The 21,746-nt window shown below is 45.6% G+C and overlaps 2 protein-coding genes across 2 annotated transcripts; one reads left to right on the top strand and one right to left on the bottom strand.

The window, feature by feature from the left end:
• Window positions 1-311: 311 nt before the first annotated feature.
• LOC125543091 (uncharacterized acetyltransferase At3g50280-like) lies at window positions 312-1,891 on the top strand. The gene has a single exon (XM_048706334.1). The coding sequence runs from the start codon at window positions 402-404 to the stop codon at window positions 1,809-1,811; it is 1,410 nt and encodes a 469-aa protein (XP_048562291.1). The 5' UTR covers window positions 312-401; the 3' UTR covers window positions 1,812-1,891.
• A 1,088-nt stretch (window positions 1,892-2,979) lies between these two features.
• Window positions 2,980-8,630, bottom strand: LOC125543090 (O-fucosyltransferase 1-like). Its single transcript, XM_048706333.1, has 9 exons — window positions 8,462-8,630; window positions 8,222-8,360; window positions 7,100-7,181; window positions 6,915-6,991; window positions 6,710-6,798; window positions 5,643-5,766; window positions 5,236-5,519; window positions 4,668-4,797; window positions 2,980-3,973 (listed from the first exon to the last, which is right to left on the bottom strand). The coding sequence occupies exons 1-9, from the start codon at window positions 8,467-8,469 to the stop codon at window positions 3,371-3,373; spliced, it is 1,536 nt and encodes a 511-aa protein (XP_048562290.1). The 5' UTR covers window positions 8,470-8,630; the 3' UTR covers window positions 2,980-3,370.
• Between the last annotated feature and the right edge of the window lie 13,116 nt (window positions 8,631-21,746).

The raw sequence follows: 21,746 nt of genomic DNA, 5'->3' as shown, positions 1-21,746 counted from the left end.
GAATTCACTGATATAACTTTTGCTCCCGCCGCAATCGGTCTTGGTAGTTAAATTTACGGTCAAAGTTGAAGCACGAGGATAGAAGCACTACATTGTGGAATGGAGGGAGTAAATGCAAAGGGGCACTACACTACACAGCTTATAGTTGATTAATCAAAAGCAGCAGTAGATTTGTTAACTCTCACGGCCTGACGTAAGCTATGACGCCGCTCGTGAGTGAGACCAGTTTTGAGCAATTTCCTTGAACATTCAGTCAGGTAAACAATAGGCAGAGCACATTCAGTTTTGAGTTTTTATACCCTATAAATAGTGCAGCCCCTCCAGGATCGATCACGTCGGAGAACGAGCTCGGTCATCTCAGTCCAGCCCTGTAGCCAGCCAGCCGGCAAGCAGGGAGCGCAATGCCGCCGCCGTCGCCCGTGCGCGTGGTGTCGTCGCGCACGGTGAAGCCGCCGGCTCGGCCGCGGGAGCGCATCCCGCTCGCCACATGGGACGTCTCCATGATAAACGCCAACTACATCCAGAAGGGCCTCCTGTTCCCCGCTCCCCCGCCGCCCTTCTCCACCGGCGCCGCCGTCACCAGCCACCTCGCCGACGCCCTCGCCGTAGCCCTCGGGGGCGACTACTACCCTGTCGCCGGCCGCTTCGTCACCGACCGCCACCGCGATGACAGCGGGGCCGTTGTTGGGTGCTCGGTCTCTATTGACTGTGACGGCCAGGGCGTCGAGGTCATCCACGCCGTCGCAGACGGCGTCGCGGCGGCCGACGTTGTCCCTCCCGACGCCGACGTTCCAAGTGTCGTCGAGGACCTTTTCACGCTCAACGACGCAATCAACTACGACGGCCACGAGCTCCCCCTCTTCGCCGCCCAGGTCACCGAGCTCGCGGACGGCGGCGTCTTCGTCGGCTTCGTCTGCAACCATGCGCTCGCCGACGGCACGGCCTTCTGGAACTTCCTCAAAGCGCTGGCCGAGATATCGCGCGCCAGGCTCGCGCCTCCGGGGGATCCGCAGTTGCCGACGTCGTCGCCCCGGCCCATGTTCGAGCGCTGGTCGCCCGACGGTGGCACGGCAGCGCCGGTCGTGCTGCCGTGCAAGGACCTGCCGGAGCTCATCGAGAGACCGGCGCGGGTGCCGCTCCGCGGGCGCGTGCTGCACTTCACGGCGGAGTCGATGGCGGCGCTCAAGGAACAGGCCCGCGAAGAGCTCCTAGCTGCCGGGGACGCGGCGGGCGCGGCCGCCCTGACGCGGTACCAGGGCCTGACCTCGCTCATTTGGCGGTGCATCACCCGCGCCCGGCGGCTGGCCCCGGACGACGAGACGGCGTTCCGCGGGGCTGCCAACAACCGCGGGCGGCTCCGGCCGGCGCTGCCGGCGGAGTACTTCGGCAACAGCCTCTACGCCGTCAGCACGGAGCCCGTGCGCGTGTCGGAGCTACTGGCGCGCGGCGGGCACGGGCGGGGGGCGGCGGCCGTGGGCCGCGCGGTGGCGGCGAACACGGACGCGTCCATCCGGGCGCGCGTGGCCGCGTGGACGGCGGAGCCCGTGGTGACGATGCGGCTGACGATGATGGGGGGCTCGCCGTGGTTCGACGCGTACGGGTGCGACTTCGGGTGGGGGAAGCCGACGGCGGTGCGGAGCGGGAGGGCGAACAAGAACGACGGGAGGACGGTGCTGTACCCCGGGCGGGAGGGCGGAGGCAGCGTGGACGCCGAGGTGTCGCTGTCCCCCGAGCACATGGCGGCGCTCGAGCTGGACGACGAGCTCCGGGCCGCCGTGTCATCGTCACGTGCCAATTTTGTTTCGTTGTAAAACATGAGTGGTATTTTCTGGTGAGATAAATAAACTGTCAAACTTAAAGTATTCACAAAAGTTAAGCTAAATTTCGGTTATGACTGATGGGCAGAGCATGTCGTATACTACGAAACTTACCCTGAATTACGTGCTGAATTTAGAGAGAGAGAGAGAGAGAGAGAGAGAGAATGAGGTATGTCACAGAGGCATTAGCAATGATCTGTTTGCCATGACCGAATAGTACCGTCACTCTCACTTTTGGTTGGTCATTAGCGACGGCTACATTGTTCACCCGCCATCGATTAATTATCATTAGTGATATAGTGATGGTTTACAGGTTACATTCTTCACATGCCACCAATAACTGTCATGTTTAAGGTAATGGAATCAAAGTTTTCTCACAATAGTTATATGTAAGTCATCTGAATTTAGAATTTGGGTCAATCAATTTTCATGTGAAGGAAGGAACAACCGGAGGGAAGGAAGATCGCCATTATATGTAAGTCGCCCGAATTTAGAATCTGGGTCAATCGATTTTCTCGCGAACGAAGGAACAACCGGAGGAGGGGAAGGAGATAGCCGAAGAAGCCCTCTGGATCTATCTTAGGATGGCAGGCGACCTCGTTATCTATCTTGGGGTGTGGGTGGGTGGGGGAGGGAGGTGTGCACGTTCACCGGATAAGAAACCGATCATCGCCGGGATTAGAAGGATGACCGGGGCAGCGGCGACACAATGATTGAGGGGAGGGCGGAGTGGCAAGGCTGTCACCGAAGCACCACCAGCAGTGGGCGGCGTAGGCAGGTGATTCGGCCGGCGGTTGTGGGCGGTTCAGATCAAGGTCGGGAGGAGGAAGACGATGAACAATGATTTCCGGAGATAGAAGATATGTCAGGTTGCTTTTCCATTCAACGGCTGGGAACAACTGACCCAGATTCTAAATTCAGTCAATTGCCCCGAGCCATCCCCATGTTTTTTTTTTTGCACAACGGTCAATTGCAAAACCAAAACCGAGGAAGCTCCTTGACCAGGAACACATGAATCCAACCGGATGTGTGCAACGAGGACCAGCAAATAAAGCCAATAGAACCGAGACACAGCACTCAGCTATAACATATACTACTCCCTTCGTTCACAAATATAAGATGTCTTGGGTATATTTCAATATAGACTACACACAGAGTGAAATGAGCGAACAAACACACTAAAACGTGTCTATATACATTCCATTTAAAAAAAAAGAGTTGCTCATAGAACATCTTGTATTTGTGAACGGAGGGAGTACCTCTGTAAACAAATATAAGATCTTTTAGTAGTGATCTAAAATCTGGTTCTGACCCTCCCAGCAAATTCATAACGTTCATATGGTTTTTCTTCCCCAGAACTCTACATGACAAAACCTACCCAAAATCTGGTTCCGACCCTCCCAGGCTAACAATCTCAACAACTAAATCTTGAGTTGAACATGATCGCGTACATGGATATAGAGACATCAATCCTTCCTCCAAAAATGCCATACGCAGGTCTGAGAAACAATCTGTCCCCAATCAATAAACCTTGGCTAAACTCCAGTTTCCATTTAGCTGGTGGAGTCAGTTTGATTAGTAGCTTCCGCTTCCACATCCTCTTTATTCTGGAACTGACTTTCAAGAACATCATTTACATTGTCGGGTGGGCACCGGTCAGCTTGATTCCCAGCTTTCATCTGGCAGAAGCACTCTGGCCATGAGTTTGTGTAGAAAGACTCTGGATGGATGCGCTTGTGGGGGGCGCCAAAATGGGTGTTGAACATGACCTGCCTGATCCTCTCCTCATATCCAGATGCACGCCCTTCCTCCATGTCCATGAATATCGGAGCAAGGGCCTTCCTGTTTGGCGTGATTATGGTTCGGAAACCATAGTATAGGCGATGACCCATGAGGTTGTTTGCGAAGTTGCTCGGGCCATCATACGTGGGCATAAAAATGTCCGACAGGAGACAGACCATGTAGTCAACTGCTGACCTTGCTAGCCCTCGGTTATCCTCTTCCAGCTTTCCACTTCCAATCATACTATTGTTTTCTAGACGTGGAAACATAGCCTTGAATGGCTTCATGAAGCGTTCCCCACCAAAGAGCTTGCCAGAAGCAAGGTAAATCCGTGTTGTGTTATTAAATCCCATAGCACGAATGATAAGACCTACCTGCAAAACAATATAAATAGACCATTTTCCCCGTTATTTATGGAAAGAATTATTCAACAGAATAGTAGGTTATGATGACTATGATATTTATTTTTCATATACTGTCGTCCCACATTTTTGTGCTTTAAATATACTACCTCAGTCCTGAATTATTTGACGCCCAAACGGATGTATCTAGCACTTAGTGCTAGATAAATCCATAGTGTCAAGTAATTGCGGACGGAGGGAGTATAATATTTGAAGGAACAAGGTCTATTGTGGACCTCAAATTAACCACTGCCATGTGTGGGCCAAAAATGTACGGCTTATTCTGAGGGCCAAGTTCTCTGGTGCTCTAGTTTTGTGGTTCAAGAGGACCAAAAAGGTAGGCATGCATAGACTCCCATATTTAATATTTTATATAAGTTTCATAGTTGCTCCTAATAATCATTTTTCTTACCAATCAAAATGATTCATTTAATGGGTGCATCTAGGGTCAAAACACCCTAAAAGTGAAGTTTGGAAGCTCCATTAGAAAAGCATATTTAGCAGCTTACAAAATTTGAACTTTGGCACATCCATACTTAGATTGATATATATTAGTGTCAATTTCAAATGCAATCTGGATTAATGTATACAAAAATGAAAAATCCAGATTGAGTTTGAACTTGACACAACAAACATCAGGAAAAATGTCTATAAGAAGAATCGGTACCTCTTCTGGAGTTAAAGGGCACTTTCCAATGAGCCTTCTTTTCTTGTAGACAAGGGTCTTATTTGCAAAATTTTCTTCCCGATACTTCAACAGGATTTCCTGTTCTTTAGGTGTGAATATGTCAATGCATCTGCAGTTTTCATTTTGGAAGTAAGGAATGTTCATATGTCAACACAAAAACGAAATTACATGGCAAGACATGCAAGTAATAACCACTGCATATACCAGATTTTCATGTATAGGTTATCAACAATAGTCAAAATTAATGAATTAAATAAGAGAATACTTCTCTAAAATTTTAGTATCAAGGACTGAAAATGGCTATTGCTACTTTATCTTAATATAATTTTATATCTATGAATGAATGAATGTTATGAGTTCCATCATCCATGTAAGGGCCATGCTTAGCCCTCGTCAAGACTTTCCTTAGCCTACAATAACGACATGCCTTTTAGTCCCAAAAGAGGTGGGTAGGCACTTTCCTAAGCCTACCACAGAAAAAAAAAACTCCATCAATGGATACACTTCAGAATAAAGCAATAACACGCTGGTTTGATCAAAGTCCTACCCGGCATATGCAAGCATATCCAGCTCAAACCGAAGATGAATCGACATGAAATGGCCTTCTGAACGGAGCTTATTCACTATATCACTGCTTGTTTTCATGATATTTGGCTTAAACTGTAGTGCGTGATAATTCACCCTGCATCTCAATCTCTGGAGCTCTGGGTCATCAATTTCTTCTGCCAAACGGTGTGAAAATGGAGTTAAATATATCGCACCATACTTCCTCAACTTCTCCAGAGCAGTTGTCCTGTACCAAGTAACTGGTGCGTCTCTAGGTGGTTCAATCTGTAAGGACAAAAAGTGTTCCATAAGTACAGAATATCTAGAAAATTTTGACTTTGGAAAGATAGAAAAGGTGACTTTAGTATAGCTAAATTTGGAGTGCTACTGTGCTCTAAATATATTCACCTTATAAGCTCTGAGCTTCTTGGACTTTCCATGTGCAGTGATTTTTGGAATACTCATAACAATTCGAACATCATATTTCAATGTCTTGATGAAGTGGGGAACATCATACATATCTACAAAACCACTGGTCCATACATAAATACAACAACAATGGATCATTCAACGCAAACCAGTTGAACAAGAAGGTAACTACAAAGCCAGAGAGGAAGTGAACTCAATGTAGACGTCATTCTAATTACCAAGTGCAACATGCAGTGGCCACCTTATTATTTGAAAATCATATTAACACTTAGTTTTGGGTTTGTCCAACTAATTTTTCAACATAACTTCTAACATCTTCATGATGGCATTACACAAAAATGCAAATAAGGATTTCAATGCGAGTCAATAATATCCGCATTGTTACAATCTTTAACAGAAAAGTTTTGGTTTTGCAACTTAGCTCGCAAATCTTTATCTAGTATACTATGAACAAACTTTCAGGCAGGATGCTGAAAAGGTTACAAACTGTAATGTACTACATAAGGGTTTGTAGACTAACTGTAAAAGTTCCTCCTGGAGTCCTATTAGAATGAACTCATCTTAAGATTCTTAACTGGAAAAGTTCCTCCTAGAGTCCTTCTGCAAGAAACTAATCTGCAAATTCTAACACTGTAAATTTTTAATAAATTAATTTATATAGACACCTATTCAGCATTCTAGACGTATGCTATTTTCCAATAACCTGATTAGCAGTTACGAAGTGCTAAATATCTACTATCACCAGGACTCAAATACTTCTACGAAGTTAATCAACATGACTACATAAAACACTTGGATTATGCCAATATCTCATGGTAATACCATGTACATTAGGCATAAAAAGCACTACGAAACTATATAAATCAATTAATGCAAACTGCAGAATATTTGATAAGAAAAGTTCTGCAGTGAACTTTGGGGTGGGCACTGCTTTTGCTTTGTAGGAAGAAAAAATACTGCTCAAACAGAAGGAATCATAAGGAACACAGGGTTTGTGGTAACTGCATGCAATGATCTTCCTGCATGATAAAAATTTACTTACGTACCTCTCATCATGCCAGAATGAATTTGCATCTAACTCTGGCAGCACTAGTGTAGCATTCATGATTCGTGCTGCAACAACAGCATTACATATCTGCAAAAGCAAAGCAGCAGTAACCTTAAATCTCTCAGCTATGTTGCCATGAACACATAAAACTTGCATGATGAACTATGCTACTTTAGAGACAAAGTTTCATATGTTAATCATACTGCACTTCGTTGTTGGGACAAGCCACCATTGCACCGGACACGTAAGTACCCATTGCTCTCGGATTCAGTTGGTGGGGCTGCAAGTAGAGAAATTGCATTTCAGAATTTCATTTTGCCATCACACAGAATGGCATAAGACTGGACCAGTAACTTCTGGTTCTGGGAGGATACAGAGAGAAACTCACGAGGCCAATAGGTGCGTGGTGCAGAAGATGCTCTCCAACCATTTGAATCTGCAGTTCTCCACAACTCATCTACAACAAAATCCTTGAGTAGTAGCACTGATGTCAGTACAAGATATAATTTGGTAAAAAATTAAATGACCATTGTATATCCAATTCAATTCCATACATTTAGCATAAACCAGTCTATAGGTCAAATGAATTGAAACTGAAAATATAAGTGATGCACCAAAAAATTTATCTAAGAAAATTGGTGCATTTCTTTTTCGGAGTAACATTATTCCTTATCCATCAAATATTATGTGCCAGAACATGATGGATAGGACCATACTTTGTGCTGACTTAATTTTAATATTTATTTATCAATTTTCTTACTCTAGTCTTTTTCATTAGGATTAATAAGCAGTGGTGATGCATCACTTCCCTAACAGCCCACAGCTGGCAAAACTTGAGGTTATGAAACATCATGTGTCAGCTGTCAGTTTTATAAATGCCCTTATATTTATGTAGTAATCTGGCGGCCAGCATGATTTCAATGTTTACAGGCCTACTCCCTCCCACAATATAAGATGTTTTTGCAAGCTGTTTTTGCTGATACGGAGTGAGTACTATAATGCAGTAAACTGATTGTTTACATTTCTCAATTTTCCATAGGAACATTAAGCTACATCCTTGGGTGCTGATTAAGCAAACTAATAGTTATGGAGAAGTTGGATCTTACACAATTTTGGAAACAACTATCGCAACTTGCCACAGTCTGCAGGTAATAAGCCTATCGGTAGTAATACTCTGTACCCATATTAGGTGGTTCTGCATTGAATACAGTTTACCATCTTGCTTACGACCTCTTCACCAAGGAGTATGTATTTGTTAAATATTATTATACTTGGCAATTTTTTCCATCCGTTTCAATCAGCAACATGATTTATGCTCAGGCCGGCATATATGCTAGAATTAATTTGTTTTAAAAGTTCCATTAGAGATTTGCTCTGCGAAGTGCCTTGGTTATATAGCACCGGCACCTGCATAGCCATAGCCTCTCAGCCTTCACTTTAACTCTCATGGCATTGCTATCGGCCTTCCCTACAACGCCAAGCAGAACAAACAGCACAACTAAATAATCACCTGGACCCTGTGGGTGCCGAAGAGGACAACGGAGGAGGAGGACCAGAGCCAGATGGTGCCGATAACCAGCGCCGCAACGGCGACCCACAGCCGCGCCCGTGCGCGGTGCCGGCGCAGCAACGCCTCGCTGCCGAGGCCCCTGCGAGCCAATCAAATCAGCGGCAGGAAGTAGAGCACAATGGGGGGAAAAACACGGGAAAGGAATTGGGGGCGGATCGCCGCCGGAAGCAGGCGGCTCACCTGCGCATTGGGATCAGGCGGTTAGGGTTTGGCTGTACCGCGTGCGAGGGGGGCGGATCTTTGGCAGAGCTCCACCCTCCGCCTCAACCCTAGCTGCCACTCCGGCTGCAGGCTGCAGCGTGCTCCGAGGCGTGAGGCGACGCAGGAGGCGAATCGATTGAAATCAGACTGCGACACAAAAGGCATGATTTAGGGAAATGTTTGTGGCCGGGCGACCGGCCACGCGTCGCGCGTCGGTCCCGTGCGCGGCGTTCGATTCGCCCCCATCCAACGTCTCCTGTCGCGCCACGTCGCACATGCTGGTGGGCCCACGGCCCGCTCGCCCCATTTTATCTCCGTCCTAGAGCAAATTGATAAAATGACACATCTTTTCTAGGAGTTTGATCCAGTGACACATTTTTCTTTTTGTTTGATTAGATGACACATTTTTGATTGACAGCTTGATGAAATGGCATAAATAGAGTTTTTCACGTATGGGACTGCAGTACATAATTTTTAGGACGGTTCTGCCCTCGCATCGATTCACCTGTTACCTGGTTCGATCGATATGTTTCTAGTCGAACGGAACGACGCACGGGAGCCCGACCTGGATCAGTACATGCATGGACACGTAATATGGAACTAGGCGGTCCTCCATGCAAACAAGAGCATTTGTTAATTGGAAAAAAATACAATGCCTCCTCTCCGGCGCCGCTGCCTCGCTGTGCTTACTTCTCGGCGCTGTTGCTTGCTAGCTCTATAGTTGTTCGTTGTTGTTTGAGTATGGGATGACACCTGTGAGTTTGTCGATGAGCACGCTGACGGCGACGACGACCGTGGCGGAAGAAATGGATCCTCGCGGGCAGAGAGGAAGCAGGACAAGAGGCGGCGGGGAGACGTGGACTTGACAGCACGTCGAGGAATATGCACATGGAGGCAAGCGCTGGGGACCTGGCGGCGCGGGGTAGGAGCCGGCGTGGCGGCGGCCCATCGCTTCCTCTTCATGTGCATCGCCTTGTCTCAGTTGTCTGGCCTTCTCTACGTCGTTTCATAGGATCGATCAAACTAGTCAGGCAGGTGAATCGGCGCAAGGGCAGAACCGTCATAGAAAATATGAAGCACAGGCCCATTCGTGAAAAAGGAGATAAACACTCTATTTCTGCCACTTCATCAAGCTATCAATCAAAGATGTGTCATCTAATCAAACAAAAAGAAAAGTGGATCAAACTCCCAGTAAAGATGTGTCATTTTATTAATTTGCTCCCTAGCATGGCAGCATCATCCAATCGTTTTTCTTTTCATTTTTCCCATCCTCTCCACGCGATTGCCATGGATAGCTCGCCCAAGCTCGCGCTCCTCCCCTCTCTTTCCAGATCTCTCCTGTTCGTCGCCGGCTGCTGCCTTACCGCCTAGTCTGTACACCCACCACACACCGCTAACAACGCCATCGTCGTGGCCTATAACCTAGATGCGGGAGTCAAAGGACTTCATCGACAATGTCAACATCTCCATTGCACCGACGTGTTCATCGAGGGGTACAATATCGATGCCTGCACCTTGGTAGTGATTTTGATTGGATTGTGCGTAGTAAAGAATTTGTTTTGTGGCATTTCTCTATATTTCAAGGGGTCGCTGCTGCAAGTTTTCAAGAGGATTCACAACTTGCAAATTTTTCAAGGGGGCACTACTACAAGTTTCCACCAGGATTGCAACTGCAAGTTTTCAAGAGGATTCACAACTTGCGTGAGTCCTTGTGGTCTTGAACATCGATAAGGTAATATGACCCGCTGTTCAGATTCTTGCTGACCACAAAAGGTCCTTCCCAAGGTGGGGATAACTTGTGCATATCCGTTTGATCCTGCATAAGCTGGAGCACTAGATCGCCTTCTTGAAAAGTTCTGGTTTTAACCCGACGGTTGTGATAACGGCGCAAATCTTGCTGGTAAATCGCCGAACGAGCCGCTGCGATGTCACGCTCCTCATCCAACAGGTCAAGTGCTTCTTGACGTGCTCTTTCATTGTCACCTTCAACATAAGCCGCCACACGAGGTGAGTCATGACGGATGTCACTAGGAAGAACTGCCTCTGCTCCGTAAACCATGAAGAAGGGTGTGTATCCCATAGATCTATTTGGGGTGGTATTGATGCTTCATAACACGAAAGGCAGCTCCTCCACCCAACAACCCGGCGTCCTCTGCAAAGGAACCATAAGCCGGGGCTTGATGCCTTTCAAGATCTCTTGGTTTGCTCTCTCAGCTTGACCATTGGATTGAGGGTGAGCCACGACGATACATCAAGCCGGATATGCTCACATTGACAAAATTATTCTATGGCACCCTTAGAAAGGTTAGTGCCATTGTTTGTTATAATGCCGTGTGGAAAGCCAAAACGGAAGATCACTTTCTTCATGAATTGAACCGTTGTTGCTGCATCACACTTACTGATCGGCTCTGCCTCTACCCACTTAGTGAACTTATCAACCGCCACCAAAAGGTGGGTCTTCTTGTCCTTGGATCTTTTGAAAGGTCCAACCATATCAAGCCCCCAAACTACAAACGACCAAGTAATTGGAATCATCCTCAATTCTTGAGCCGGCACATGGGCTCGTCGTGCAAATTTCTGACATCCATCACACCTGCTGACGAGGTCCTCCGCATCAGCATGGGCTGTTAACCAATAAAACCCATGACGAAAAGCTTTAGCCACAAGGGATTTTGAGCCAACATGATGACCACAATCTCCTTCATGAATCTCTCATAAGATCTCACAGCCCTCTTCTGAAGAGACACAACGTTGAAACGCCCCTATGACACTGCGATGATGTAACTCTCCATTAACAATTGTCATTGACTTAGATCGTCAGATTATCTGCCTGGCTAAGGTTTCATCCTCAGATAACTCGCCCCGGGTCATATAAGCCAAATAAGGAACTTTCCAATCTGGGATTACATGAAGAGCAGCCACCAACTGAGCTTTCGGGCCAGGAATAGCCAAATCCTCCTCCGTAGGTAACTTGACCGATGGGTTATGCAAAACGTCAAGGAAAACATTAGGCGGCACCGGTTTACATTGAGAACCCAACCGGCTTAAAGCATCTGCCGCTTCATTTTTCCTCCGATCAAAGTGCTCAACTTGATAACCCTTGAAGTGACCAACAATAACATCCACCTCTCGCCGATAAGCCACCATGAGTGGATCCTTAGAATCCCAAGTACCAGAGACTTGCTGAGCTACCAAGTCTGAGTCGCCGAAGCACCTAACCCGGCTTAAGTTCATCTCCTTAGCCATCCTAAGACCATGGAGCAAGGCCTCATACTCTGCTGCATTGTTAGTGCAAGGAAACATTAAACGGAGAACATAACAAAATTTATCACCTCGGCGGGAAGCTAGGATAACTCCAGCCCCTGAGCCCTCCAACTGCCTGGACCCATCAAAGTGAATAGTCCAATACGTGTTATCTGGCTTTTCCTCAGGCACTTGCAGCTCTGTCCAATCATTGATGAAGTCCACCAGCGCCTAAGACTTGATGGTCGTGCGAGGCACATATTTTAACCCATGAGGCCCAATCTCAATAGCCCACTTAGCAACCCGGCCAGTTGCTTCTCTGTTTTGGATGATATCTCCCAAAGGAGCAGAGCTGACCACGGTGATCGGATGACCCAGAAAATAATGCTTAAACTTTCGGCTGGCCAAGAACACCCCATATACAAGCTTCTGCCAGTGCGGATATCTATGCTTGGACTCAATAAGCACCTCACTGGTATAGTAAACCGGCCTTTGAAGCGGATATTCCTTGCCTGCTTCCTTTCTTTCTACCACAATAGCAACACTGACAGCCCGGCTATTAGTAGCCACATATAACAACAAAGGCTCCTTATCAACAGGGGCTGCAAGCACGGGCGGCTCAGCCAGCTGCTTCTTCAAATCCTCAAACGATGTATTAGCAACATCACTCCAGACAAAGTTATCTGTCTTTTTCATCATCTGATATAGAGGGATAACCTTCTCTCTCAACCGGCTTATGAACCGGCTCAACGCCGCAATATGACCCGCCAGCCGTTTGATACGTCCATTTTGCATCATGCTTTTATATCGACATTTATTGCATTATGGGATGTTATTACACATTATGTCACAATACTTATGCCTATTCTCTCTTATCTTACAAGGTTTACATGAAGAGGGAGAATGCCGACAGCTGGGATTCTGGGCTGGAAAAGGAGCAAATATTATAGACCTATTATGCACAGCTCCAAAAGTCTAGAAACTTCACGGAAGTTATTTCTAGAATATATAAAAAATACTGAGCGAAGAAAGTTCCAGAGGGGGCCCACACCCTGGCCATGAGGGTGGGGGCGCGCCCTACCCCCTTGGGTGCGCTCCCTGCCTCATGGGCCCTGTCGTGGATATGGGACACGGGTATCCTCATGGAGGTAGGCCGCGGCCCATCACGGGAGGTGGCCCAGCAGGCCGACTTAAACAGTTTGAATAAGACCTGGATTGCTATCCGTCTTGTAATAGAAAAGAGACTAGTCCTAATCCAACTAGGACTAGTCATGTAACCCGCCCCTCCAACATATATAAGGAGGGGCAGGGCTCCCCAAAAGGGGACAAGATTCATAAGTTCCATAAGTTGGACAAGTTAGGTTTAGACAATAGCTCTCGAGATAGAGCAGTCTTGTAACCGTGATCATCATCATCAATATCAATGAAGTAGGATGTAGGCTTTTACCTCCACCGTGAGGGGCCGAAACTGGGCAAAAACATCGCGTCACTCGTCCCGCTCGACCCCTCTCAAGCTACCACATAGATGCGTTGGCCTCGCGACTAAGTCCTGACACTAAGGACATCTGCCGTGACAAAACCACGACAGTTGGCGCCCACTATGGGGCCAACTGTCGTGGTTTTGTCACGGCAGATGTCCTAGAGAAAGGACTTAGTCGTGGAGCCATCGCGACGGGTTAGCTTGAAGGGGTTAAAGCGGACACAGGGACGCAAGAGAGTTTATACTAGTTCGGCCCCTTCGATGAAGGTAAAAGCCTACGTCTAGTTGTGATGGAATTGATGGGGTTTCGATGACTAGGGAGAAAACAAGCTTCGCCTAAGTCTCGAGTTGTTGTCTGTTGTCCTTGAACCGCCGCCGGGTCGTCCCCTTATATACATGGGTGACGCCCGTCGGTTCACAAAGTCCCAACACCGGTCCATATTCGTATCCGGGTTGGTCTCTCCTTATTCCTAACTTACAATACAAGTTTATATACAAATACCAGTTTACAGCTACAAGTCTTAAATCGACTACGGGCCTTAGGCCCTCATCTGTCTTCTTGGGCTTTAGCACTCTTGAACTACTGATGAAGTTGACCCGGCCCAGATAGGCCGGTTTATGCCCAGCAGTAATATCCCCAACAGGCCCCCTGGTGGCCCTCCAATGCCCATCTTTTGCTATATGAGGTCTTTCGTCCAAGAAAAAATAATAAGCAAGCTCACGGGACGAAACTCCACCGCCACAAGGCGGAACCTTGGCAGAATCAATCTAGGGCTCCGGCGGAGCTATTCTGCCGGGGAAACTTCCCTCCGGGAGGGGGAAATCATCACCATCGTCATCACCAACGATGCTCTCATCGGGAAGGGGTCAATCTCCATCAACATCTTCACCAGCACCATCTCATCCCAAACCCTAGTTCATCTCTTGTATCCAAACCTCAGATTGGTACCTTGTGGGTTGCTAGTAGTGTTGATTACTCCTTGTAGTTGATGCTAGTTGGTTTACTTGGTGGAAGATCATATATTCAGATCCATTATGCATATTAATACCCCTCTGATTATGAATATGAATATGCTTTGTGAGTAGTTACGTTTGTTCCTGAGGGCATAGGAGAAGTCTTGCTATAAGTAGTCATGTGAATTTGGTATTCGTTCGATATTTTGATAAGATGTATGTTGTCATCCCTCTAGTGGTGTCATGTGAACGTCAACTACATGACACTTCACCATTGTTTGGGCCTAGAGGGAGGCATTGGGAAGTAATAAGTAGATGATGGGTTGCTAGAGTGACAGAAGCTTAAACTCTAGTTTATGCGTTGCTTCGTAAGGGGATGATTTGGATCCATATGTTTCATGCTATGGTTTGGTTTACCTTAATACTTCTATTGTAGTTGCGGATGCTTGCAATGGGGGTTAATCATAAGTGGGATGATTGTCCAAGTAAGGACAGTACCCAAGCACCGGTCCACCCACATATCAAATTATCAAAGTACCGAACGTGAATCATATGAACCTGATGAAAACTAGCTTGACGATAATTCCCATGTGTCCTCGGGAGCGCTTTCCTTCATATAAGAGTTTGTCCAGGCTTGTCCTTTGCTACAAAAAGGATTGGGCCATCTTGCTGCACCTTATTTACTTTTGTTACTTGCTACTCGTTACAAATCACCTTATCACAAAACTATCTGTTACCGATAATTTCAGTGCTTGCAGAGAATACCTTACTAAAAACTGCTTATCATTTCCTTCTGCTCCTCGTTGGGTTCGACACTCTTACTTATCGAAAAGCTACGATAGATCCCCTACACTTGTGGGTCATCAAGACTCTTTTCTGGCGCCGTTGCCTGGGAGTGAAGCGCCTTTGGTAGGTGGAATTTGGTAAGGAAAAATGTATATAGTGTGCTGAAATTTACTATCACTTGTTACTATGGAACATAATCCTTTGAGGGGCTTGTTCGGGGTATCTTCACCCCGATCAGTAGAGCAAAGAGTTGCTCCTCAACCTACTAAACCTACTGAAAATGTTTACTTTGAAATTCTTTCGGGTATGATAGAGAAAATGCTAGCTAATCCTTTTGCAGGAGATGGAACATTGCATCCCGATTTGCACTTAATCTATGTGGATGAAGTTTGTGGGTTATTTAAGCTTGCAGGTATGCCCGATGATGTTATCAAGAGTAAGGTCTTCCCTTTATCTTTGAAGGGAGAGGTATTGACATGATATAGGCTATGTGATGATATGGGATCATGGGACTACAAGCGATTGAAATTGGAATTTCATCAGAAGTTTTATCCTATGCATCTTGTTCATCGTGATCGTAATTATATATATATATATATAATTTTTGGCCTCGCGAAGGAGAAAGCATCGCTCAAGCTTGGGGGAGGCTTAAGTCAATGTTATATTCATGCCCCAATCATGAGCTCTCAAAAGAAATGATTATTCAAAAAAATTATGCTCGGCTTTCTCTCAGTAATCGCTCCATGCTCGATACTTCTTGTACTGGATATTTTATGATGAAGACTATTGAATTCAAATGGGATTTATTGGAAAGAATTAAAAGCAACTCTGAAGATTGGGACCTCTACGAAGGTAAGGAGTCAGGTATGACACCTAAGTTTGATTGTGTTAAATCTTTTATGGATACCGATGCTTTCCGTTTTAGCACTAAATATGGACTTGACTCTGAGATAGTAGCTTCTTTCTGTGAATCATTTGCTACTCATGTTGATCTTCCTAAGGAGAAGTGGATTAAATATCATCCTCCCATTGAAGTAAAAGTAGTTGAACCTATTAAAGTTGAAGAAAATACTATCACTTATGATGATCCTATTGTACCTACTGCTTATATTGAGAAGCCACCTTTCCCTGTTAGAATAAAGGATCATGCTAAAGCTTCAACTTTGGTTAACAAAAGTAATATTAAGACACCTAAACCCCCTGAGCAAATTAAAGTTGAACCTAGTATTGCTATGGTTAAAGATCTCTTGGCCGATAATATTGATGGTCATGTTATTTACTTCTGCAATGAAGCTGCTAGAATTGCTAGACCTGATGCTAAAAATAAACATAGACCTGTTGTAGGCATGCCTGTTATTTCTGTTAAAATAGGAGATCATTGCTATCATGGCTTATGTGATATGGGTGCTAGTGCAAGTGCAATACCTCATTCCTTATACCAAGAAATTATGCATGATATTGCACCTGCTGAGATAGAAGAAATTTGTAAGTGCATCTAGTGCCACCCCTAGTTGGTTTTGGAGTATTGACGACAAACCTGGTTGAGGGACTAATGTGTTTGTGAGAATTGCAGGATAACATAGGTAGAAGTCCCTCATTGATTCGGTTTTCCTACCGGAGATGACCCCTAAAAATGTATGAAGACATTGAAGACAAAGGTGGTATGTGAAGGTATTCACATTGAAGACTATGACAAGAGAAGACATTGTGTGAAGACTATGGAGCGCGAAGACTTAGTTGTTTCGTCATTTCGTTTTCTTCTTTGTTGAGTCATAGGAACCACCATACTGTTAAGTGGGGTCCAAGTGAACCAGTCAGAATGACTAAAGTGATGCTTAACCAAAATCCTATGTCTTCGAGCGAAGACAATGAGAGCAAATCTTATCCTGAGCTGGATAAGTCAACTTTGCTTGTATCCCAAGTAAAGTTGTTGTGTGAGTTTGAAATCTGGCCGTTGGAACACGTGTCAGTTCCTTAGTGACCCAGGGTCATTTTGGACAAATCAGGTCGGGTTGCCTGGTGGCTATAAATAGCCCACCCCCTACAACCATAAATGGTTGGCTGCTCAGAGTTAGTGCACGGTTTTTGTCGTTCGAGAGCAACCCACCTCGAAGCCTTTGAGAGAGAATTCCTTGCGAGGAGAAAGCCCTAAACACCCAGAGCCAAAGAGTGTTAGGCATCACTTAAGTCTTCCTGTCTGTGTGATCTGAAGACTTATTACACTTGAGGACTGTGAATCCTCCAGCCGGTTAGGCATCGCGTTCTGAGCATCCAAGAGTCATTGTGGATTGCCGGTGAACGAAGTCTGTGAAGGTTTGGAAGTCTACCTTGAAGACTTACCAGAGTGATTGGGCGAGGACTAGGTGTCCTTAGCTCAAGGGGAATAAGGTGAAGACGCGGTCTTCTGAGTTGAATCTCAGCCTCCCTAACCAGACGTACAGTTGTCGCAGCAACTGGAACTGGTCCAACAAATCATTGTCTTCAACGAGTCACTGGTTCTATCCTTCCCATCTCTTTATTTGCAGAATGGTCCTTATGAAGTCATTGCCTGTTTGCATTATCTATTTGTCTTCACTGTGTGACTGCTTGTTCTGATTGGCTTCATACTATCTTCCATCCTGATCTACACTGCCTAGCTGCTATTAGTCTTTGTGCTTTCATTTCATTTAATACTTGACTATGGCTTGCTTAGTGTATTCTACCTTCCGCTGCATGGTAATAGGTTTGATTCTATCGTTTGTCTTCGAAACTTCCATGTTTTGAAGAATTTCATAAAAATCGCCTATTCACCCCCCTCTAGTCGATCACTAGCACTTTCAATTGGTATCAGAGCAAGGGTACTCCCTTGTTCTGTGTGATTCGGTTTAACCACCCGGAGTTTTAGCTATGTCGACTACAGGGATAATCAAAGTCTCCGCTGCGTGCCCAGTCTTCGATGGAACTAAATATCCCTACTGGAAGAATAAGATGTGCATGCATCTGGAAGCCATTGATGTCGACCTCTGGTATGTCGTCAAGAATGGCGTCCCCAAGGCTGGTGAAGGTGTCATCGCTGCTGATGTCAAGAAGTTCGTTCAACTGGATTCCACTGCCAAGAACATCATCTGTGGTCATCTGACCAAAGGACAGTATGGCCGTGTGAGTTCTCTGGAAACATCCAAGCTAGTCTGGGACTAGCTCTCCAAGGTCAACGAAGGCGTGTCAACCCAGAGAGATCAAAGAATCAGTGTCCTTCGCAACCTCTTCAACTGCTTCAAGAGAAATGACAATGAGAATGTCCAGCTCACGTTTGATCGACTCACTGATATCACAAATGAGCTTCAAGCTCTCGGCGCTACTAAGATCACCAAGCATGAAGTCGTCAAGACACTCCTGAGATCACTTGACAGCTCGTTTGACACCCTAGCCCTGATGATTCAAGAACGCCCTGACTTCAAGACACTCGATCCGTCTGACATACTTGAAAGGCTCAACACACATGAGTTTCAGCTTTCTGAGAAACGAGACATCTACGGTCCTAACTATGGGCGAACTCGTGCTTTGAAGGCAAAAGTTGTTTCCTCATCTGAAGAAGAATCTGATTGCAGTTCTGATGATCCTGAAGATATTGGAAAGGAGCTTGCTATGCTTGTGAAGAAGTTCCAGAAATTCACCAAGAAGAAAGGCTTCAGAAAGTCCTCACGATCCAGCTCAAGGAATGATGAAGCGTTTGCTCATGACTACAAGAAGAGAACATGCCACAAGTGCAAGAAACCTGGTCACTACATCTCTGAGTGTCTACAGTGGGACAATGAGAACAAGAAGAAGAAGAAGAAGAAGAGCAAGGAATATGATTCTGACGACAAGAAGAAGAAGAAATACTCAAAGTCTTCTTGTAAGTCTTCATCAAAGTCTTCATCACACAAGAAGAGCTCATCTGGCAAGGCTCGTGCGTTTGTTGGCAAGGAAATGGATTCAGAGGAGGAGTCTGCTTCTGAGGAGGCGGAGGTGGAGTCTGAGGAGGAGTCCGATTCTAGCGTTGCAAGTCTGGCTACAGCCTATGTTGCCAAGTCCATCTTCAACATTGAAGACAATGACTTCATCATCGACGCCGATGCTAATGACCAGGACAACTCCGCTCCCACCTACTGCTTCATGGCACACGGTGCCAAGGTAAACTCACGCACTACTCACTATCAAACATCCAGTGAAGATGACTCTGATTGTGGTTCCAAACCTAGCTACAAAACACTTGCTAAAATTGCAACTGAACAACAGAAAGCTATGGAACATATTCAAAAACTGTTAAACAAAAGCGATGACCTGTTAGACGCTGAAATGACTCGATCTCAGTCCTTAATTGAAGACATAAAAAATCTTCATGTTAAGTATGAGGAACTTGAAAGTCGTCATGAAACGCTCTCAACAACTCATGAAAAGCTTTCCTATGATTATCTTCAAAGGAAGCAAGATCTTGAGAAATTGAGAGCGGCTCATGAAGATCTTCAAAAGGAAAATGAGTCGCTTCGTGCCAAACAGATCAGTTCCGCTCAGGAAGGAGTTGAACCACCATGTCTTAAATGCATTGAGTGTGATAACGCTACTTCTGTTGCTGGATGTTCTACTGCCGCTACTATTGCAATATCTTCAACTGTTGATGTGGTAACTAACCCCTCTGCTGAGGATGCCACTGCTATTTTTGATGAAAATGCTAGGTTGAAGACATTGCTTGAAACAGGGATGTACAAAAGTCTCAAAGGGCATCAGACACTATGTGATGTCCTCAAAAGGCAGATCCTGAACTGAAACCCTAGGAAAGAGGGTGTCGGGTTCGAAAGGAAAATGAATGCTAATGGCTCTTACTGGAAACCTGAGTAGTACCCCAAAACCACATGGGTTGCTGCAAAGGAACCTTCAGTGGATCCATCCACCCTATCTGGCTTCACTTGTGCTAATCCCATTGTTATTGATGAATCCTTTGATGCAAACTATAAACTGTTTAAGAATCAGAATTGTGAAGTGTTTGCCAGGTATATTGGTACTAACTGCAGGTATGGGCCACCTATGTAGAAAGTCTGGGTGCCGAAAAAGTGTCTGGAGAATCTTCCTATGAATGTCGTCATGACACCACAAGTGAAGAAGACAAACCCCAGACCACAGGCTTCATATGGTCCAAAGGCTTCATACAAACAGAGGACTCACCTGAGTCGAACTAACGCAAATGTTTTGCAGGAAAACCATACTCAGACCTATGAATATGAGCGCGTTTCATCAAACCGCCATGTTCATACGACCAAGAACTACTCTACTTATTCTTATGAGTACTATTGTCCTCCTGCAAGACTATTTTCTAGGGCTCCAAAGCCAAAGTTCTCAGATGCTGCACTTAGACTCATTGCTTCGAAGCCACCCTTGAAGATGTGGATGGCTAAGATAGCTTAACTCTCTTTTGCAGGGAAGGGTCTCCAGCCAAAAATCAAATTCGTCTGAAGCTATTGCTGGGGACCTTAAACATCTTGTAGGGCGCAAGATCAAATGCCCAAATGGTCTTATTATGTATTTTGTTCCTGAGTTGCTTGCTACTTGCCCTATCAGTCCTAACCTCGATCTAAGCTTTCATAATCCACTTGCTCGTCAAATGTTTATGCTTCACAATTCTCTTCGTGAAGCCTATCCCCCTAACTGCACTGTAGGGTATGACACTAGCTGCTTCAGAATGGATTATTGATAGTGGATGTACTAATCATATGACTGGCAAGCGAAGTCTTCTCATGGACTCAACCTTACGTCCATCTGACAAGAGTCACATCACATTTGCTGATACTGGTAAAAGCAAGGTATTGGGTCTAGGTAGAGTTGCAATCTCAAGGGATTAGCACATGGATAAAGTGATGCTTGTTGAATCCCTTGGTTTCAACTTAATGTTTGTCTCAATGCTTTGCGATTTAAACATGATTGTGATATTTGGAAAATATCGTTGCCTTGTTCTAATGGAATATGACAAGTCTCTAGTCTTTGAAGGGTATAGGAAAGATGATTTGTACATGGTAGATTTCTCAGCAGGACCACAGCTTGCCGTATGTCTTCTAGCAAAAGCTTCAGAATGCTGGCTCTGGCATCGGAGGCTAGGGCATGCTGGCATGAGGAACTTGCACACTCTTGCAAAGAAGAAGCATATCATAGGCATCGAGGGCGTCAAGTTCAAGAAGGATCACGTATGCGGTGCCTGTGAAGCTGGAAAGATGACGAGGGCCAAGCATCCCTTGAAGACAATCATGACAACGACTCAACCCTTCGAACTGCTACACATGGAACTCTTTGGTCCCACTCACTACTCAACTCTTACTACTACTGCTTGTCTCTATGGCTTCGTCATTGTTGATGATTATTCAAGATATACATGGGTGCATATAATCCTCTACAAGATTGAAGTGCAGGATGTCTTCAGACGCTTCGCTAATCGAGCCATGAACAACTATGGCGTCAAGATCAAGCACATAAGAAGTGACAATGGCACTGAATTCAAGAACATCGGCCTCGACACTTATCTTGATACTTTGGGCATCACTCATGAGTTCTCAGCTCCGTACACACCGCAGCAGAATGGCGTCGTGGAACGCAAGAATAGAACACTTATTGAGATGGCCCGGACGATGCTCGATGAATACAAGACTCCAAGAAAGTTCTGGCCTGAAGCCATTGATACTGCATGCCATATCATCAACCGTGTTTATCTTCACAAGCTTCTAAACAAAACATCCTATGAGCTCCTCACTGGTAAGAAGCCAAACGTCAGTTACTTCAGAGTATTTGGTGCCAGGT

The sequence above is a fragment of the Triticum urartu genome, chromosome 3 (genome assembly GCF_003073215.2).
Source record: "Triticum urartu cultivar G1812 chromosome 3, Tu2.1, whole genome shotgun sequence".
In the NCBI taxonomy this organism is placed as follows: Eukaryota; Viridiplantae; Streptophyta; class Magnoliopsida; order Poales; family Poaceae; genus Triticum; species Triticum urartu.
This window is presented reverse-complemented; position numbering and strand designations above follow the sequence as displayed.